This window comes from Prosopis cineraria, unplaced genomic scaffold (assembly GCF_029017545.1).
Source record: "Prosopis cineraria cultivar Desert tree isolate PC_DT_omini unplaced genomic scaffold, ASM2901754v1 PC7, whole genome shotgun sequence".
NCBI lineage: Eukaryota > Viridiplantae > Streptophyta > Magnoliopsida > Fabales > Fabaceae > Prosopis > Prosopis cineraria.
In genome coordinates this window covers 17,509,183-17,529,591 of record NW_026555338.1, presented here as the reverse complement: position 1 = coordinate 17,529,591, position 20,409 = coordinate 17,509,183, and the positions used below count along the sequence as shown (strand labels likewise).

General features: G+C 31.0%; 1 protein-coding gene and 1 long non-coding RNA gene across 10 annotated transcripts; one reads left to right on the top strand and one right to left on the bottom strand.

The window, feature by feature from the left end:
• Window positions 1-6,131: 6,131 nt before the first annotated feature.
• Window positions 6,132-9,903, bottom strand: LOC129314984 (cytochrome P450 71D10-like). Its single transcript, XM_054958477.1, has 2 exons — window positions 9,528-9,903; window positions 6,132-6,862 (listed from the first exon to the last, which is right to left on the bottom strand). Exons 1-2 carry the CDS (start codon window positions 9,655-9,657, stop codon window positions 6,249-6,251), a joined length of 744 nt encoding a protein of 247 aa, XP_054814452.1. The 5' UTR covers window positions 9,658-9,903; the 3' UTR covers window positions 6,132-6,248.
• Window positions 9,904-11,408: 1,505 nt separating this feature from the next.
• LOC129315994 (uncharacterized) lies at window positions 11,409-19,171 on the top strand. Of its 9 annotated transcripts, XR_008594647.1 has the most exons (10): window positions 11,409-11,795; window positions 11,903-12,002; window positions 12,163-12,335; window positions 12,473-12,565; window positions 13,457-13,543; window positions 13,989-14,066; window positions 14,858-16,114; window positions 16,579-16,648; window positions 17,631-17,671; window positions 18,777-19,171. It is a non-coding gene; the product is annotated as an uncharacterized LOC129315994 (long non-coding RNA). The 9 variants fall into 9 exon arrangements; XR_008594648.1 differs by having other exon boundaries at window positions 11,409-11,639; window positions 11,720-11,795; window positions 14,858-17,671; XR_008594646.1 differs by lacking the exon at window positions 14,858-16,114.
• The last annotated feature ends 1,238 nt before the right edge of the window (window positions 19,172-20,409 follow it).

Below are 20,409 nucleotides of genomic sequence, written 5' to 3'. Positions count from 1 at the left end.
AATTTTATTTCAAAATTCTTTTATCCATGTATAAAGTTAATTCAATCTTAAAGTTCTTTAAAATAATTCCCTTATATTTCAGGTATGTAAGATTCATTCAAGAATTCTATAATTAAATAGTTGAAAATAGTTGATTTTTTTTATTATAAATGATTGTAGCTATCATCATTTTACATAAGAACTCATAAGAAATGTTCATAAGTGAAAAATCTATATAAATGTGTGCTTCCATTTTTAAATATAAGTAAATTTCAGCAAACTCATATAGTTTAACAAAAATTAGTTAATTATAATAATTATGTATGAAATTAAATTTGTTACTTATTCTCAAAATATGCTACGTCTCCAAATATTTCATCTACTTCACCAAGAATATGAAATATAATATTCTCAAATAATCTTGTCAATTGAATTTATTCGGATTCGTTTTGGTGCCAAAATTTCTCCAATGGTTCAACGAAGTTAACTTTTTGGGGAAAAGTTTCTTGGTTTCAATGGATAAACACCCAATTAGCTCTTCAGATTTCTTAACCGTTCAAAAATAAATAAAATTTTTGAAAAATGATAATAAAATCTCTTCTAATTATGTAAATGATAATTTGATCCCTCAAAATGCCATAATACCAACAAAGTTCTTAGGGGCATCTTTGTTAATAATTTTTTTAATAAAAAGATCATTTTACCTTTACCTTTTTAGGGCTCATATTGTTAATTTGTTCTGGTTTGTGAAACGACACTGCCATTAAAATGCCACGTACTTTATTTCCTGGTTAGCAAATAAAAAAAATTAAACTTAGAATAATAATGTTAGGGCCTATTTGTTTTTTTATTTTTAAAATATTTTGTTTTTTAAAACAGAAAAATTTAAATTTTGTTTGGATAAAATATTTTTACAAATGAAGTATGTGTATATTTATATATAGCATGTTTAGAATGAAAGAAGACAAGAATGACTCTGGCTCCAATATGAAAACTTTTTTGTTGAAAAATTATACCTAAGTCCCACAGAAGAGAATTTATTACAAGAAGGTTTTATAAATTTACAAAATACTCTCAAGTCTCAAATCTTACACTTTACACCTTGGCTAAGGGTATTTAAAACTTGTTATTATAAGTTGAAAATGACCTTAACCAAATTGTAAATGTGCAAGATTTTTACATATATAATCTCTCACTTGATTTTTTTTACAAAATGTGCAAGTTGAAAATATTTTTACATATATAATCTCTCACTTGATTTTTTTTTATTTTTTTCAAATATAATATCTGACATAAAACCAAAATATTCAATATAAATATATAAGACAATTTGTATCACAGTTAATTAAATGAAAATTTTCTTCTAAAATCACTGTATGATATTGTACTAATTCATCAAGACATGACAAGAAAATCATGGTATTTTCTTCTGCATCAATCACTGTACTAACTGATCAATTTATCAACAATGTTTTCCACATAAGAAAAGTAAAAGACTCCTTATCGTAATGCGAGTTTATCATCTCTTGTGTCCATTTTAAATTAAAGTCTTCAACTTTTTGTAAGCCTTCTTTTCTATTTGTTATCAACTAATGTGTGATCGTCAATGTCAATTTTTTAGTAAAACACATTCGGGGTTCCTTCAATTTTACTAAAATTACAAAAACCTTCAATGTGTTTTGACAACCTTAACTTTAATATAAATTTTATTAACGGAGGTTGATATTAATAGAAGGGATTATAGTCGCCTAAGCACCAAATATTGAATTTGAATTTGTATCTTGAAAAAAACCCCTTTGGGACCCCTCAGTCTTCCCTAACGTCTTTGTTGGATTCAAAGAGTTTCTCTATATAGCAATGTTGGAATTTATAAGACTTTCTTCATAGAAATTATTTAAATTCTCATAAAATATAGAGCTTCAAAACCAAAATAATTTTCAAAATATATAGGACTTTTTGAATGGATAAATTTCTTCTTCAATCACTGATGATAGAATCATTGATCAAGACACAATAAGAGTTATGGACATATGGTCATTTCATTAAAATACTAAGGTGGTTGCAATTAGCTTGTTAGCTTGTGCGGTAATTATCTTCCTCTATCCCTCCAAATGTCTTTTTTAGATTATTCCCAATTTTTTCCACGTAATAAAAGTGAAAGATTCCTCATCGTAATATTTACTTTGAATAAAATAATTTTTTTTCACTACTACGATAATTTCCCGTCTCTTTTGTCTGTTTAAAGTCTTCACTTTTTGTAAGTTTTCTTTTCTATTTCTCAAATGACACATAACTTTCAACAACTATGTTTTTTTTTTCCCTCCTTTTTCGTTTGTCTGTGAGTAAGTATTCCAAATATTATCTCACTTCTAGTTTCCTTCATCGTTAGTTAACATATCATTACATAGTTTTTATTCCGTATATAAATGTTTTTGCTAGTATTTATTCGTATTTAAGATTTCACTGACTTTAACAAGTTTTTAGCATATTTTTGATGCACTTATTTCATTTTTCGTGATCTCTTCATGCATCTATTCGGTCACTAAAATTTTTTTTTATTTCTATGTTAATTGATTTTAGCTTGCGACTTGTATATTAATTCAATTTTGCTGATTATTTTTATAACATTGAGTGTTTTTATTTTGGATTTCTCTTCAAGTCCGAGTCATCCTTTCTGTAGGAAAATATATACATATAGTATAAATTAGTTTTTCTTAATTATTTCCAACTATAAATTACTAATTCAATTATTTGTAGTCCAACTGAGTCTGCATAAAAACTCTTCATCCCTATCGACTTCATTAATTGTGCGCTTCTAAGTCAGCTAAATTAGGTTACATTTATTTCATTATTTGTAAAACTTGATATAGATTTTATATTATAAACTGACTAATGATTTCTGACATATACCATAAATATAATAATCTTTTCAATATTTGGAAGTGCCTAATATTTTTGGCAATTATTTCAGTTTAGGTGGATTTGTAATTAAACATATCTAATCGATTTTTGACTAAATAATGAGCCAAATAACTAATCAACAACTCCACCACCAATAAGCCTTATTTCATTAGATGAGGTTGGTTATATAAATTACATGATGTCATTGTACTCTATTATTTATCAACTTTTGTAAGTGTTCTCTTTCTTCTTCTACCCTTTTTTAAGATGTTTAAGATTATCTATTTCACTCTTTTCGCCGGTGCTTCTTGTAGTTTTCTTTGTACATGTCCAAATCATCTTAAATGATTTTATTTTATCATTTTTTTCTCAATAGATACTATGCTCACTTTTTTTTTTTTGTATATGCTCATTTCAAATTTATTTTCATGTGTATGCCTCATCTTTGCTATTTAAGCACGTTAATTTTTAACTTTAAAGTTTACTGATTTATAATATAATATTTTTAAAATATTAGGATAGTTAATTTTTATTTAATATATGGGTAGCATTATAGAATTTTATTTGAAGTAGACATTATTGTAAGGAATATTTTACTTTTCTATTGTGAAAAAATTTGCTGATAAATTGAAAAGACATTTGGCAAGATTGGGATGGAGTAGAAAATTCCATGATTCTAATTATGGTGTCTTCACCAATTAATATTACCATACAGTGATTGGAAAAGAAAATTTCCATTTGATAAGACATTTTAAATAATATAATTTGAAAAGAAATAATTATATATTTTTTCATTTTATTTGAGATGAAAATTGTGAGATGAAGAAACTTTTATTATTTTAAGGTGGAAAATTTTTCCATTAAATTGAGAAAGACATTTGGAAATTAGGAGAGGATGGACCAATAAATTTCCACACATATTTGGTGTATTTTCACTCAGATTTTAATGAAAGTGATATGTGGAAAAAGTTTGCCCACTTTAAAATTTTTCTTTCCAGAATTTATAATCATATAACATTGTCAAATATAAATACTTATTAAGTAAATTTATGAAAAATTGAAAATAAAATCCCTCAAATTATATAAATGATAGTTTAGTCCCTTAAAATGCCATAACTCAATTGAAGTGTGTAGGGATGTCCATCTTTGTCAATAAATTGTCATTTATAATTGAAAGACTTCTGTGTAAGAATTGAAAGCTCGAAAGCAATTACATTTTATTACATTTCTGTTTTAGTTAATAGAATAGTCTTCTGTTTCACTTAAAAGAGAACATTAATCTACTCGACAAATTTCGCAGAAAAGTCTTAGAGAAGATAGCGTTACATAAAGTCTTCTAATCCATTTCTTCTTCTTCTTCTTCTTCTTTTTAATGGAAATTGAAACAAGAAACGATGATACAATGAATTCACTCATTAGTCTATATATATAGAATGATAATATATTATTCAAAGTTCAAACTTTAATATTAGTCAGATTGAATAATGGATGGACTTTCGTGTGTGTGTGTGTACATATATAGCGTTTTCTGGCGTCTCTCTATGTTGCCATAGAAGTTTGGGAGGGTAACATTTAAGGATCTTCTCAGAATATTATTTATATTTAAAGATCATGAAATTTTAAAATTTCAAAAAGTGATCATTATCCTTAATTGAAATTAAATTTTTCTGAGTTGTTTTTTTTTTCAATGCTCATCTTCTATATTTTCAGTTCTCATTTTTAGTTGTCATCTTAGATGGTTCAATACTGATCTTCCATATTTTTAGTACCGAAATACACTTAACTTTAATTCTTTTTAGCACCGAAAACTATGGAAAATAAGCATTGAAAACATATAAGATGACTCGGCTATTAAAAAAATAAAAAGTGAGAACTGAAAATATTAAAAATGATTATTAAATGAGAAAAGTGAGTACTGAAAATATAAAAGATGAGTGTTGAGAAAAATTAATGAAAAAATTTAATCCCAACTAAAGATTGTAATTAATATTCTTTGAAGATCCTTCAATGTAAATTTTCTAGAAGTTTTGATATAGAGGTGAACTTATTTGACACAAAAAATTGGAGTCAGTTGGGGGAAAAGTGTGTTAAACTGTGATGCATGCTTTTATAATCTGCTCAGTTTATTAGAATCAACCAAGACTTAAAAAAAAAAGGTTGACAAAAATTGAAAATTAATTTTTATTTGTCATATATCCATTTAATTTTAATTAATTTATATATGTATATTAATCATGAGAAAATTAAGAAATCTCTAACAAAAATTTTCATGAGCTATTAAAAATGTATTATTTTTCCCATAAAAAAGTGTATTATTTTTAGGAAATGACAAATGAGTCTCGTATAAAAAATTTATTTACAATTATGTTCCATTAATTTAGAAAAATACATTTAAGTTCTATGAAACTTGATTGTAATTAATTTATCATTTAAAATGATACAAATACCTTTAGACTCCCACTCTTTTGATGAGTGTTGACTGACCATTAGTGGTCAATGATCGGTGGCCAAGGGCCATCGACCAATTACCAGCAAGTGTTGTAATATTTTTTTTGAAAAATATTTTTATTGAATTATTTATATTTTAATATTTACAAGTCAAATACCACATGTTTACAAGTAAATCTTGCTCAAACTTTTTACATTTACAAGTCGACCTCCTATAATATTAATAAGTTAATATTTACAATCAACTTTGCAAATTTACAAGTTAATAAATTTTACAGATTTATAGGTTAAACATCTTAATTTGCATTTTTAACTTTTAGATTTGTGAACTTCAATTTATAAATATTAAAGTACTAATATTGTAAGAGGTTGACTTATGAATGTAAAAAGTTTTACTTGTAAATCATGAGTATTTACTAGTTAATCTGTGATATTTTTTAGAAGAATTATTTACTTGTAAACCAACACCTATGAGAATCACTGTAAAGTCCCTCACAAAGATTGTAATTATTAAAAATTTCACAAAATGTATAGATTGCTCTCAAGTCCCATGCTCTTGTAAGTAAGTTAATAACTGGTGTTTAAAATAAAAATGATGACTTGAATATACAGATTTGTATTCATGCAACCAAAAAAAAAACATGTGTGGGGGGGGGTATTGTGTGATAGGGATCACAATAATATTTGAAAATATCTAAAGCTTCATCATTAAACTTCTAATGCACTAAAAACACAATATTGACAATAAAAACTGTATGAAAACATAAGAAAATGACTATTATTTTCTGAATTATATTGTTCAACTTTATTTGATCAGAAGCATACGGTTCCATGCAGTTTGCACAATGACAGAATGGAAAATGGAGGCTTGTAAATAAAGGAGACATTTGTGGATGGAGTCAGATAATAACGCAGACAAATTAAGGGTCATATCTGATAGGAATCAAGCAAAGATTGTTTTTCCTTCTAGTGGGACCATATTTCTCAGTCATGTCCAACTTCTCGTGCTCTAGTCCATTCGGAAGTTTCCAATCAAAGTGGTAAAGCAAAGTGGATAGCATGATTTCAACAAGAACTACAGCAAATGAGACTCCAGGACATATCCTCCTTCCAGAACCAAATGGGATGTACTCAAATTCTGTGCCTTTAAAGTTGTAATCAATTGAGGCATTCAGGAACCTTTCTGGTTCAAATTTCTCTGGCTCATCCCAATACTTTGGATCTCTTCCAATGGCCCAGCTATTGATTATGACTTTAGTCTTAGGAGGTATCTCATAACTATTAATCTTACACCCCTTGCTATTTTCTCTAGGAAGTAGCAATGGCGCTGGTGGGTGGAGCCTTAGGGTTTCTTTTATGACTGTAGATACATATCTCAAATGATGAAATTCTGATTCATCTACATATCCTTTACTTCCGAAAACCTTTCTTACCTCTTCCTGTGCCTTTTGCATTTTGTTGGGGTTTCTAAGAAGTTCTGACATTGACCACTTTGCAGTTGTTGCTGATGTTTCAGTTCCACCAAGGAAATATCCTGAAAATACGTATATATAAGTTCACGTTCAGAGATAACAATGCGTGTTTTGAATTAGAACCCAATACAAGCTAGGGCCTCTAATGTATATTTCTTTAATATCCTTTGTAAAACCCTAGTTTTTCAATTTTTTTTTTGAATTATTCGCTTCTACATAAAATAAAAAAATATCTTGAATGGTGAAATTTTGTATTTTTTAATGATTTTTTAGAGAAAAATATCACGATTACACTCTTTTATTTTGGAAAAATTGTAAAACAAAAATACACAACTCTACCATTTTAAGATTTCAAGATATTAAAATGTCTTTTATTTTATATAGAAGCCAATAATCTCAAAAAAAAAAATGAAACTAAAAAGTTAGGGACATTATAAAAGACATTAAAAAAAAGGCACATCAGTGGTCTCTGTACGCCTCAAAAATTAGGCGTGACCGGCACGAGACATATGTACAAACGCACGTTCCTTAACCCTTGATCAATAAAATTTTTATTTAATATCTTAATTCATTTGAAATAGGATTGGAAATTATAGTAACATATTCCATAAAAATAAAAGATTCATAAACTTTCTGTAGAGATTTCGGCAAAATTTTCCTCTGTAAATAGAACCTTTTGAATCTCTACAATAACCACTTACAGACAAATTAATAATACAAAGCTTTACTTCTCTACAACAGACAGTCGATATAAATTTACAAACCGAAATCACATCTATAGTTAATGTGGAGCACTTAAATTTAGTTTTAAAATATAGTGCATAATTGAATATATACATAAAAAAATGTGATCTCATAATAAATATTCACCTAGCTGAGTGTCAAGCCTTTCAATAATTGGTAGGAGGTTCAACATCAGCTAATGAATCTGAGACTAAAACATTTTCTAATAAATAGCATCCCCAAAAATAGAATTTAAAAAAAAAGTAAAAATAATAAACTCAAATAATTATGTAAAATAATTGAAAAGATGATAATTCAATATATTAAACTTAATAAGTCTGTAAATTTTAATTATAACCATAAAATCAAAGTAAATTGGAATTGCTTTATTCAATCATACCTGAAAAAAACAAATTATTCAAATATAAATCAAAGTAGCACATTTACTAACTGAAATCATTAAAATTTCAAATACACTAGTTAAATAATAAAAAAAACTTTATATTTTTTTTTTGAGGACTTAACAAAACAGGTAACAAACGTGAAATATAGTCCATAAAGGTAAAATAATTAAACGCGGCTTATGCCACAAAAACAAACATAGACACATAGTCCACGGGGGTAAGTAATCAAACACGATCGAAACCACGAAACAGACATGGACACACAGTCCATGAGGGTAACTAATCAGACGTGGTTGAAGCCACAAAATAGACGCAGGTATCAGACCCATAAATAACAGACGTGAGAACAGAACTCACAAAAATCAAACTAGCTAGTTATTGACCATGGCATGCCAAGGGCTAAAGAGACTGTCGTTAGCAACCAGTGTTTTGTATAGAGTCCTCTTAAAAATCACATTTCAAACATGCGAGAAAAATAGTCATTACTAAAATAAGATTTTCATTCGCAATGCCAAACTCACATAAATTGTTTCAAATCTCAAAGCTTGCTAGAATAATACTTTATAGCCAATGTATAAGCTTGCATTAGTTGAGTAACCAAGAATTTTCAAAGTAAAATAAACAAAGATGCATTTATCAATTTTGAAAGTATACTTCTTTTAAAAGAAAATACATGCACAAACAATAATTTAATTAACCTTTATCACCATTCTATAATTTTCAAAGCCAAAATAATTTAATTAACAAAGTACTTAATAATCATAATAGTTGTTAAAAATGATTTATATAAAAAGGTAATATTTTCAAAAATAGACTACTTTTACTGATAAAATAATAGGAATGCTATTCATTTACTTGTAAAGTTCTCAAATGTATATCTTACTTCTGAACTAGTCTCCTAATGACAATGCCTTATCCTCAAATTTCCTAATATTCAAAGAATATTATCATCACTTCCTCAAACATACTTTACCATCCAAAAATCTTTATTAATCCAAAATTTTCTCTTTTAAACATTTATCAAAAATCCTTTATTTTACACAATGTTTAGGCCATAAAACCAAGTTCTTATACTCTTAAATATGTGAACTAATCATCTTTTAACTTCTATTAAAGAGAATTGTCTTCTAATTTCTATTTAATTAACAATAATATAATTACCGCATGTATCTTGTTATCATATAGCAAATTCTTCTAATTAGATATTTCATTAAACACCTTATATACATTAATCTATAAACTAAAATTCTAAGTTATTTCTCTTCAAATCTCATTCCAACGGTTTCCAAAACCAATATTTAAATTATTTATCTAAGTTATTTCTCTTCAAATTTCATTCCAACGGTTTCCAAAACCAATATTTAAATTATTTATCTGCAACAACCAACGCAAAAGCAATTTATCAACCCAAAAATCATGCTTTTAATCTCCTACCCAACACATTCCATACATTCATCATTAAATTCATCATGCTTTTCCAATCCAATTTCCCATCAAAATCATTTTAAGCTCAGAAAAAGGAAGCAGGGAAAGCCGACATATATATATACACACCACACAAAATCATCAGAGATGAAGATGGGAGGAAGAGGGCCCTCACCAGCCACAGGCAACAACGATGATGGAGGGAGAGGAGTTCGGTGCTGAACAGGAGAAGGAAAAAAAAAAACAGAGCATCGGACCTTCAGCATCAAAGAATGAATACCACAGCCCAATGTTGAAGGGCCCATCGCCGGCGACACAGAAGAACAGGGATCGGACAAGCTTGTGATAGATCGTGACAGTGAGCGATCGATGAAGGGAAGCAGATAGAAGCAAGATGAATCCCCTTGCTTCCACGCGACAGCACACGGAGGAGGAGGAAGAAGAAAAAGACCTCCTTTTCCAGTCGCCAGTGCCAGTGGCAAGAGGGAACGGTGGAAGGACGAAATGAAGAATGGAGGAAGAAGCTTCTAGATCTCGATCTCTCTCTTGCTCTCTCACTTGCTGTCAAATGCCAAACTGAATCTGAGGAGGAAGCGAAAAAATAAAAAAAAAATTGATGGTGCCAGGGCATAATGGTAATTTTATAAAGGATGAAAAGCCAAAATAATCTTTACTGTTGCATAAATTTAATAATAAGGATATTTGCCACTAAATCATCAGTTTACCTTGCAAATTTTACCAAAATATATATATATATATATATATAATTTTGAGATACTACAGTCTCCTGGCCCAATGAGTAACTAAATGACAAAATAATTGGATCATAAAGTAACACAAATGCTCACCGTGATAATAGCTTTAATGTTCTCTTCAGACAATGGTATTTTAAGGTCAATTTCCTTTTGAATCCTTAGGAGGACATCGATCAGATCGTCTTCTGTTGTCTTACCAACTTGGCCATCAGGATTGTTATTCTTTTCAATGTGATCATTGATGATATTCCTTACCATCATATCAATCTCCCTATTCACCCTCTCGATTTTAAATTTAATGCCAGTGATCACTTAAAGGATTTTGACTGAAGGGTAGAGATCAGCATTTGAGAAACCACTCAACACCTCCAGAACACGCTTCATAGTTGATAGGATCTGTCCAATGTTCTTGGTCTTAGCACTAAAGGCCGCTCTTGCAGTTACAAAATTTGTGAGCTCGTAAAGCTTCTTAGTGAGATTGATGATGGAGCCTTCGTGTTCTGATACGTTCCTCACAAGTGCTGACACCTCCTCTACTCTTATTGTACAAATCCTTCAAAGTTTCCTCCAATAGCTTCCATATGGAGAGAAGGATATGCCTGTATTATTGGAAATTAAGGTGGTCGCAAGAAGAGCGAGACCATTAGCAAAGGTTGTGTCATGTGTCTTCATGATCTCTTGGGCTATTTCTGGGGAAGACACGACAACGCACGTGGGACAATTCTCCAAGTTGAAGGTGAATGATGGGTCTGTACTGGTTGGCTGGGTCTCTCAGGGCGTGATGAGGTGGCGACCCTCTAAGTTGGTGTAAGTTGCCAATGATGGGCAATTTGAATGGTCTTGGGGGTAGGGTTTTGATGGATTTGTTAGAGCTTGATCTCTTCAGTATTATAAGGAAGAAGAAAGAGATTGCGATGAGGATAGAGTATGGGATTTGAATCTCCATTGATGGCTAAGGAGATGGAGAACTGGATGATGTGGGTTTGATGACAGATAAGGACCCCTTTTATGAAAAGTAAAAGGAGAAATGGCTATAGAGTTTTGTTATCATTTTGGTTGAGGGTAACAAAGTTTTAAAACAAGGAATTGATTGAGTTGGATCCCTCCGCTCCACTATTTGGACCATCAACCTTATTATACAAATCTTGTAAAACACAACTCATTGGTCAGCCACTGCTGATCCCTCATTGGACAACTAGAAATTTTCCTCTCCCCTTATTGGTTTAATTCATTTATTATATGGTATCTTCATCATGATGTATAATTTCTTTTTCCTTTTGTCTGTCTCTCCCATTTATTGTTCAACTGTTGCCCTTCCATTTAGCTTCCCATTATTCTTCTTTCATTTGTTCATTCTCTTTTGCATTTAAAAAAAATTATTCATTCTCTTATATTCATCGAAACCAGCGCCTCTTATTTTCTATTTTGAATTTTGAATTATTTATCTTACTTTTCATTCATTTGTTTTCTATTTGGTTTCTTCGTTTCTGCAGCATGCAGGTGGCAATTTTCTCAGGGGCCTCGATGATCAGGTACCACTCATTCATTCCCTTCGGGCTTCAAATCATATCAGTTCCTTTTCGGATTCTTCCACTGTTGCACCATTAATCAGGTTTTAGATAACCCATCGTTCCGTTTGCTCTTCCCCGAGTACAGTTCTCATTCCGACGTTCCATATCTCGCAAAAGGTTTGATTCATACTTTCTAATGTTTTTTCTTGCTCGAATTTATATTTTTTTTCTTCTTCCTCTTTCAATCATCTTTCATCTTTCCGTGACATCTTCGTTGCTTGCAGTGCGTATTTTATCAGAGAGGGAAAAACGGATGGCTCGACTGGAAAAAAGGATGGCTTTGTACATTTTAGCGTCGCTCGACTCCCTCCATTCCTCGACTCAGTTAGTTCTTCTTTGCTTTCTTGCCTCGCTGTTATTTTACTTGTAGACCTTAAAATTGAAACTCCCGTCCTAGCATTCATCTCTACTTCCCTTGTTTTCATCTTTTTTTTCCCCCTCTCTGAAACTCTCGTCTTTGCAATGATTTCTACTCCGCTTCTAGATCCAGAAAAGGTTCGAAATATTAGCGGAATCTAGCTTTTGAAGTAGCCCCATTAGTCGTCTTCTTCAATTGGAAATGCAGAGCCACGAGTCAAGAAAAACTCGAGATCTGCGATGCTTCATCTCTACCAACGGTGGGGTTCCAGTCCTACCACCGCTTGGTGGCAGCGCAAGGTACATGTATATTTCAACTTATTTGATTAATGTATTGGGATTCAATTTATTTTTCCATTTTTCCTTTATTTTAGTCTACTTTTTTCTTTCACGGGAGCGTTAGTAGTCTATTTTGTCTATGTAATTTGTTGTGGTAGGCCTCTGCAATGGGGAGTCTCCAGGGGAGGTGACAGGTGCAAGCCTAAAAAGTGCCATCAATAATGCAAAGAGTTGTCCTGTTGTGGGAATGGGTACAATTTTCTTTGCTCTGCGTTGTTGCTTGATTTTACTCGGAATTGCTGTTTTTTTTCTCCTGTGTTTGTTTTGATCCTATTGTGTTGGTTGGATTGGTGGAAACCTCCTATTGTTTAGTAGAGACTGTGTTACAGAAAATTAGGCGCTTTAATTATCCGATATGGTTTGGTGTTCTTGGGGGATCAAGCTATTTTTTTCATGGATAGGAACTTCCTTTTGCTATTCACAAAATTTCATAGCACAACTCATTTTGGGTAGTTTGCTTCCTGAGTCCTTTATTGACTTCTTTTCACATCGTCAAGAGCTTCAATGATGGGGAGACGTCCAAGTTGTCTTTTGATGTAAAAGTTAAGAGTAACATTGATTCTAAGTGTAACATTGGAGGTTTTGGTGAAATGATTATATTTAGTTTAAGTTAATATGGCTCTAACCTTATGCGTTATCAGTAGGATCACCACCTTTCCCTCATTGAAGATGACTCATTATCAGTATCATAGTTTATGGTTCGATCTAAAAAACTGTTATATTTTGTTAATGCCATTACAATACCTTGAGTCTGATGTGAAAGAAATGATATAAATGAATTGGTAAGTTAAAAAAAATAATAATTGACAGTCAATGTATATAAAATTATTACTTTGGTTCATTCCTTATGTATAGATTTAGTATATAAAATTGACAGTCAAGGTGATTTTGATTGAATCGTAAGACCCCAAAGTATGCAATTGATTCAATGAGAGAATTCCAAATTATATAGGATCAGATTTTTTTTAATGTTTATGCTGGAATCATTTCTTATTTTTCTATTTTAGAATTCTTTTTTAATTAAATTGGCTGTTTGTCTTTATTTTAAAATTTTCAATTTCACTTGATCATGTTTTTGGCAGGTAATTCAAGAGTCTGTCTATAATTGAGTTGTCAGATTTCGGCTTTTTCGTAATTATGGCTTGAGGTCATTCTTTCGTAGCGAACAAGTAGGTATCTGTATAGTTTGATGCCATATGTTATACTAATATAGTTTCATTTTTACTACTTAGAAAAATTTGGTATACTGATTTTGAGTTGTGTTTGCCCCTTGCACTATTGTTCTTCATATATTAGCTTAATTTATCGTATGATTTGTGGTCAAGGAACAACCAAATTATATGTGGTCTGCAGTGTGTTAGAGGTGAGCAAAATAGACTGAAGAAACTGGGTGATGGAGAATAGTAACTTATTGATGCTTGCCTATTTGCTGGGCTGCTGTAACTAATCCTTCATTAGCCTTGTAGATATTTTAATAAACTATGTCAGAGTTTTAACAGGGATGTATTGCAAAGCATATTTCATTCAGCAGAGATTGGAAATATATGGAAATAGAATCTAGCTTACATGATAGTCTGATTTTATTTAGTTATGGTTATGTAACTTATTTTCCAGAGCATTGATGGCGTTAGCAAAATCATAGAGGGCTGTAATCCAGCAGCTTGGTTGGAAATCACAACTTCAGCACAATAGGTTAGCTTATGAGTTGATTTTATTGAGTTTTGCAAAAACTGTGACCCATACAGGTGAATTTATGGTTGTGTATGTAATGGCCATTGACTGGAGTCACATTCATCATGTTGATTTTCCAAAATCTTAAACTACTTGCAGGAACTGACTTCGTAGATAGTAATTGAGCATTTGCAATTGATAGGTTTAAATCGTATATTCCTTGATTATGGCTACAATAGCACATTTGCAATTGATGGCTCATCCATGATGTGTTGCATATTTTTCAATTTTCAAGGATGTTTCCAAATTATGCTAAGCATAGAGATGGAATAGCTATATTGCACCTTTTTGATTTTTCATTTCAAGAAAGTGCAATTGGGAAGCTTTATTCTGAGAAGAAAGAGCGCTCCTTGTTGCTGTAAGCAATTATCTTGTCTTTAATTTTTTTTTCCCCTTCTCAAGACTGCTTTGCAACCTCATGCTGAAAGTCAAATTTGGCAGAATGGAATTTTTGAACTTTAAAGCATGGATAAGTGGCCATTGGCTTGTAACTTACCACCCATGTCTTGTGCCTTTCAAATATTTCAGATCGATATTTTTTAATATGTCTTTGCCAAGGTGAGATAGCTTTGGCATTTGGAGTTTTAATAAGGATGTTATGGATGTTTGGTTCAAATGGGTGATTTTTACCTTTTCTTTGCTCTTGTATCTTGTAATGGTTTGCAATTCTTACTGGATGAAGTCTGGTTTTTTATGTTACTTTACTTTGGTCTTCTGTCTCCAAATTTACTGATTTTAGACTCTCCTGGCAGCATCTTCTGAAATCTGAATGAAGTAGCAAACCACTGTTTCGAGAATGCATCAGATAAAGGAATATTACAGATAAAATTAATCAAGTCTCTTTACCATATTTCTTTATCATATTCTTTTATCATATCAAGCCTGTTTTTGTAATGTTAGAGTTGCGGCCCTAAATTTTTTTCAACTTGGTTGAAACATGACAGCCTTTTCATTGTAAGTTTCTATTTGAGTTCTAGCATTATAGAATCTAACTGATGAGTTTTTAATTTGTTTTTCATTAGGCAGCACAACCTGTAAGTGGCAACAAACGTGTTTCTTTTTCAGTACAAATCTCGGATGGATGATGGGAAAACAGTGTAATGGTCCAGAAAAAAATAAAAATAAAAATAAATAATTAATGAAATTAATTAATATATAACTTTGTTTTAATAGTAATTATATTAATTTTGAGAATTTGTTTAGCAAGAAGAGTTGGTTTAGTGGCTAGTATGTAATCAGTTATTCAATAGGTCCCAAGTTTGAACCATTTTTGGAGCATGAATGAGAAGTTTCTTTCTTTTGTGTTGGCCTATAGAAAGTTACCATTTTTGCCCTTAGAACAATAACAAATGCAATAAAGTAGGTTCAAGACAGAATATATGTATACTCCTCCAACAAAGCTGAGTCGGTTTACAGAGAAAAGAGAGAGAGAGAGCAATAAAAATCTGCTTGGCTCACTGTTCTACCAGGAACCTTCGAGAGAGTGTGTCTTCTGATCTCTAGCCTCTTCTGTAAGTGCTTCCTTCCGCCCTTTTCTCCATCATCACATCGTCGCTGGCGTAGATCTCAAGCCCACCACAAGTTCACTGCTGTTCCTCTTCCTTGGTTTCTTCGGTGCGGATTCACTTAAGCCTTCCCCGTTGTCTTCCCTATCACGTTTGCACCGTTGGTGTGTGAGGAGTTGAGTCACTGGAGCTGGAAGATTCAGCTCGCAAGTCCTTTCCTCCCTCGTTCATCCGTGAGGATCATCACTTTCTTCACTGCTTCGTGCTCCCTGTTTCTGTTGTTTTTTTTTTCTGCTGCACCGTCTGTGTCGTTCTGGGTTGAAAAAACACAAAGCATCAGAATTGGGGTGGGGCTGTTGCTGTGAGCTCGTATTGGTGCTGTGGAGTCAGGCTTCTTTTCTTTGCTGTGCATGGTGACAGTGCTGTTTGTCCTCTCCCCTGTTCAGCCATAAACCCCAACATCTCTGTTTTTTTTTTCCTCTTTCGGTCTGTGGCGTTGATAAGGTGAGGGATCTTCATGTTTCATTTTTTCTTAGTCTGCACGAATGTGATTAGTTGTTGAAGTTGCAAAATTTATGCCTCTGTTAGTGCTGTTGCCGTGCTGTTGTAGGGGGAGAATATTCAAATTTGAGATAGAAACCTATTTTAAAGCTTGGTAATAATATATACATATACGCACACACATGTACGTATATGAGTTATAATTTTGAAGCTAGGTAGATCTTATTTGGATTGACTTATGTTAAGGAAATTATTAAGGAAAGGTTGGAAGATGATAGCTTTGATATATTACTTGAATATTGGCATCAACGGGATGCTTATTGAAATGTTTGAAATAATTTTAAAGCATGAATTTTGGTTTTAAATTTTAAATAATAATGGTTGATGGAAATTATATTAGGAGTGGAAGGAAGTCTTTGTAAATTAAAGGATGATTTATTAAATTTTGTTTACTAATATCTTTATAGGACGTGTGGAAGAAGAAGATCCCGATAGAAATTGAAGAAAGAATATTTTGGAAATTTGAAACTTCAACTAGTAAGTAAATAGCATTTTCTTTAATTTATTTTATTGGAATACACTTTTATTGTAACAATTTACTCTTATGAATTTCATTAGTTTTGGAAATTATGGAGCACTAATGATGGATAATTGGATGATGATATGTGCATTATTTTCTCAAGAAATATATTTTGAAGAGTTATGAAATTATTTTGTTTATTAAACTCAGGAGATGTCTGGCTATTCAATTAACGCAAGCTTGCATAGTTTTTATGACATTATTTTCGACAGGTATTATACTGGAAGTTGAAATGATTCATATGAGTAGATATTAAAAATATAAATTGTATTTCAGAAGTGATTATTTTCTCCCATATTTGAAACATGATTGTAGAGGACTCTAACAGATCACTGCTGCTAATGGCAGTTCCATTAGCCCATAGCGTGCTGTGGTTGAAAACTAGCTAATTTGTCTCGTGGGCTTTATTCTCACATTTGATATTCGTGGGCGGTGTACCCGCATTTGATTCTGTGGCCTGAGCCGCTTTTGGTTAGCTTTACTCTCGTGGACTCTGTCTCCATGTTTGTTTCTTAACTTTGGCTACGTTTGGTTACTTACTCTCATGGACTGTGTGTCCACATTTGTTTTCGTGCCATAAGCCGCTTTTAGTTATTTACCTTCGTGGATTATGTGTCCACCTTGTTACTTGTTCTGTTGAATTATCAAAAATTTTAAATGTTGACTAATATGTGTTTTCGAAATTTACATGATTTTAGTTAGTAATTATATTACTCTGATTTATGTGTGAATAAATTGTTTTCTTTAAGCATGATAAAATAATTTGTTTTCAATTTACTCTCATTGTACGTTTATGGTTATGATTTACAGACTTGTAAGTTTATTATGTTGAATCATTATCTTTTTAATTAGTTTACACTATTATTTGAGTTTGTTAATTTAAATTTTTAAATTCTACTTTGGGAATGCTATTCACTGGAAAACTTATTTTGGCCTCAGATTTGTTAGCTGACGCTAATCCCACCATTGACCTCTAAAAGGTAATATAGTTATATTGGGTGGAAATTTTTATTGGTACTATTACTTTTGATGTAAATATATAAGTCATATGTATTTTTAATTTAAAAGAAAGATTAGTGCTTCACATAGATTGTTGTAAGATTTTATTTTGATCTATACATATATTTTTGCTGGCTAGAAGGAACTAAGCTCCTAATTGATACTGTATTTTGTGAAAAATTTTGTTGTAGAATTTTCGGGAGATCCTATTTATAGGGGAGGTTTTGCTGAAATTTTTACAAAAACATTGAATTTTCTTATAACAACTAATATTAAAAGTGTTATACTTTTCATATAATCTGATTATTTTTTTAGAAAACAGATTGAATTTTCATGTTAAGGCTTACGAGAATTGTAGTTTGCACCTGTGCTGGTCACCCTCTATTTTCAGGGCGTGACACACAGCTTCTTTCTCAGATCATGAATGCCCATAAGTATTTTTGATGTTTTCTCTTTTCTCTTTTCACTTGAATAATGAAGATGGTTGCAACTTAAAATGATTAGCTACAGTTGAAATATAAGTGGCTTAATTTGTGATTTAAATTATATCCACTCTCTAGATTTTGTTGTCTCAATCTGATCTTCATTCTTTGGAGAGGTAATCATAATTGAAAATGGTTTAGGACAGTTAGCATCGTGATTAATTTGTTTAGCATCACGAAGCACAACCTGCAATACTAAATTTTTAGCATGGTGAAATCATATGAAAAACTGCTATTTGAGGGCAGCAAGCCTGCAATGCTTTCAACTATAATAAAAATTGCTTTATTTGATTCCCCTTGCACTTCAAATACACAAAAGTTCAGTTCATTAGGGTGTTATTGCCATCACCATCTATGGTTTCTTTGTAATGCTGATTCTTTATCCTTGCATAAGAGTAACTTTTATTTTTCTGCCTTTGCTGCCCTTACAATTTTATGATAGAGGGATCACTATTGCTATATTTGCTCTATCCATAATTAGTACAAATAGCTCATAACTAACCAAACTCATTTTTACTAAATTGTCAGGGATATTAAACACGACTCATCTATTATTCATTTCATTAACTAATCCTTATGACTTGGCATTACATTTTATATGCAGCAATGAATTTATGCAATAGAGGTTGGTGGCACAGCTACATTGATTTGCTGAAAATTGAAGCTTCAATTTTGATTTCGTGGGTTAGAGTTTTGTTTGAAAAAACGCAAATTATATTTTTGTGAATCATGCATGAATAGGTTCTACTAAAAATATGATTCAGCTGTAAAATTTTATTCTGGACATCAAAATTAAAGAGCAAGCATTGGATTTTATTGTTGAAACTTGTAGGTAGTTTATTAGTTAGTGAATCAAATTGAAGCTATGCATGGTCAAATTTCTTTTGTTAGCAAGCTTTGAATACATGCTTGTGTGGATTGTGGATGATTATGGAGGAATTGGCGATTGGATGCATGTGTTTCTTTTACATAGAGCATTGTACACATTCTTTCTTTTGTTGTGTTGGTGCAAATTATTAATTGTATTCTACATACTTTTAATTTTTGAATTTGCTGAAATTTCTGGGCAGAAGCAGAATTGTTTTTTTTTTAATTACATTCTTACTCTTTATATTGTTCTTTTTGTATTTGCTTGGCTCCTTTCTTTACTTTCCTTTCTTATGTTCAGCCTTAGGTTTTTAATCCAGAATTAGCATTTTAGTACTAGAATGTTGTTGAATGTGGATGCTGAGATTGCTTCATATTTGAAGAATATTATACATTGTTGTCTTTTTCTGATCCCAAAGAACCGTCCACATGTACATCAATTTTAATTTTTTCTGTCTCAGTTTGATTTTTCTTTAATTTCATCAATTTCAAGAATACTGTGAACTGTATGTCATCAATTTTTTTAATGTTTATTTATGAAATTGATTTATTTTAATTTGGATATTTGATGGGTACAATGTGCACCTAAGACAAATTCCTACATTACTTTAGTTTATTATAATTTTTCCCTCTTCTAAATAATTATTTTATTCTTATTTATTGACTTGATATCTTTTTATATTTGTGTGGTTTTAAAGTTATATTATTTTCTAAGAATTTTTATCAATTTGTGAAAGTCATCTATTGATTTGTTATATGATAACGATTTGAAAAATCTCCACAATGCTACGAGGATTTTTCCCCCGTCAACGTGGATGATAATTCTTAATAATCAAATATACTAAATTGATTGCAACTTTATTTCATGGGTGACGATTTTTTTCAACTTTATTGTGTTTAACTTTTATGCATTTTTTAACATTATTATGTTTAACTTTTATTTCAACAATTTTTTTAACACGTTTCTCTAAATGAAAATTGAAGGACATGTTCTTTACAAGTGCTGTATAGAAAATAAACAACTGATGTAGAGGATTATGATTGTGATTACTTGCATCATTTTTCTCAAACTTAATTTTTTATTTTGCCCAAATGAAACTCATGGGGACTGAATTAATGTTTCAGAAGTTTAAAGGGGTTGATTTTAAATAAGTTTGATCAGGGTTTTAATGATTGATTTATAGATATATTTATGCTTTAACATAATTATTTAACACTATGCTAATTAGAATTGATATTGCAATCTAATTTGTTTATTATCCGTGCGTTGCACGGGGTTTGACTCTAGTTTGATATGTAGTTTGTTATTTTATTGGAAGGAAACATTACTATAAAGAATCTTTTACTTTTCTTATGTGGAAACATTTGAT

Excerpts from the sequence above, each read along its gene's own strand:
- LOC129314984 (XM_054958477.1), bottom strand. The coding sequence starts at position 9,657 with ATGGGCCCTTCAACATTGGGCTGTGGTATTCATTCTTTGATGCTGAAG. Across the intron at positions 6,863-9,527 it reads ATCGTTGTTGCCTGTGGCTG|GATATTTCCTTGGTGGAACT; the intron begins GTGAGGGCCCTC and ends ACGTATTTTCAG.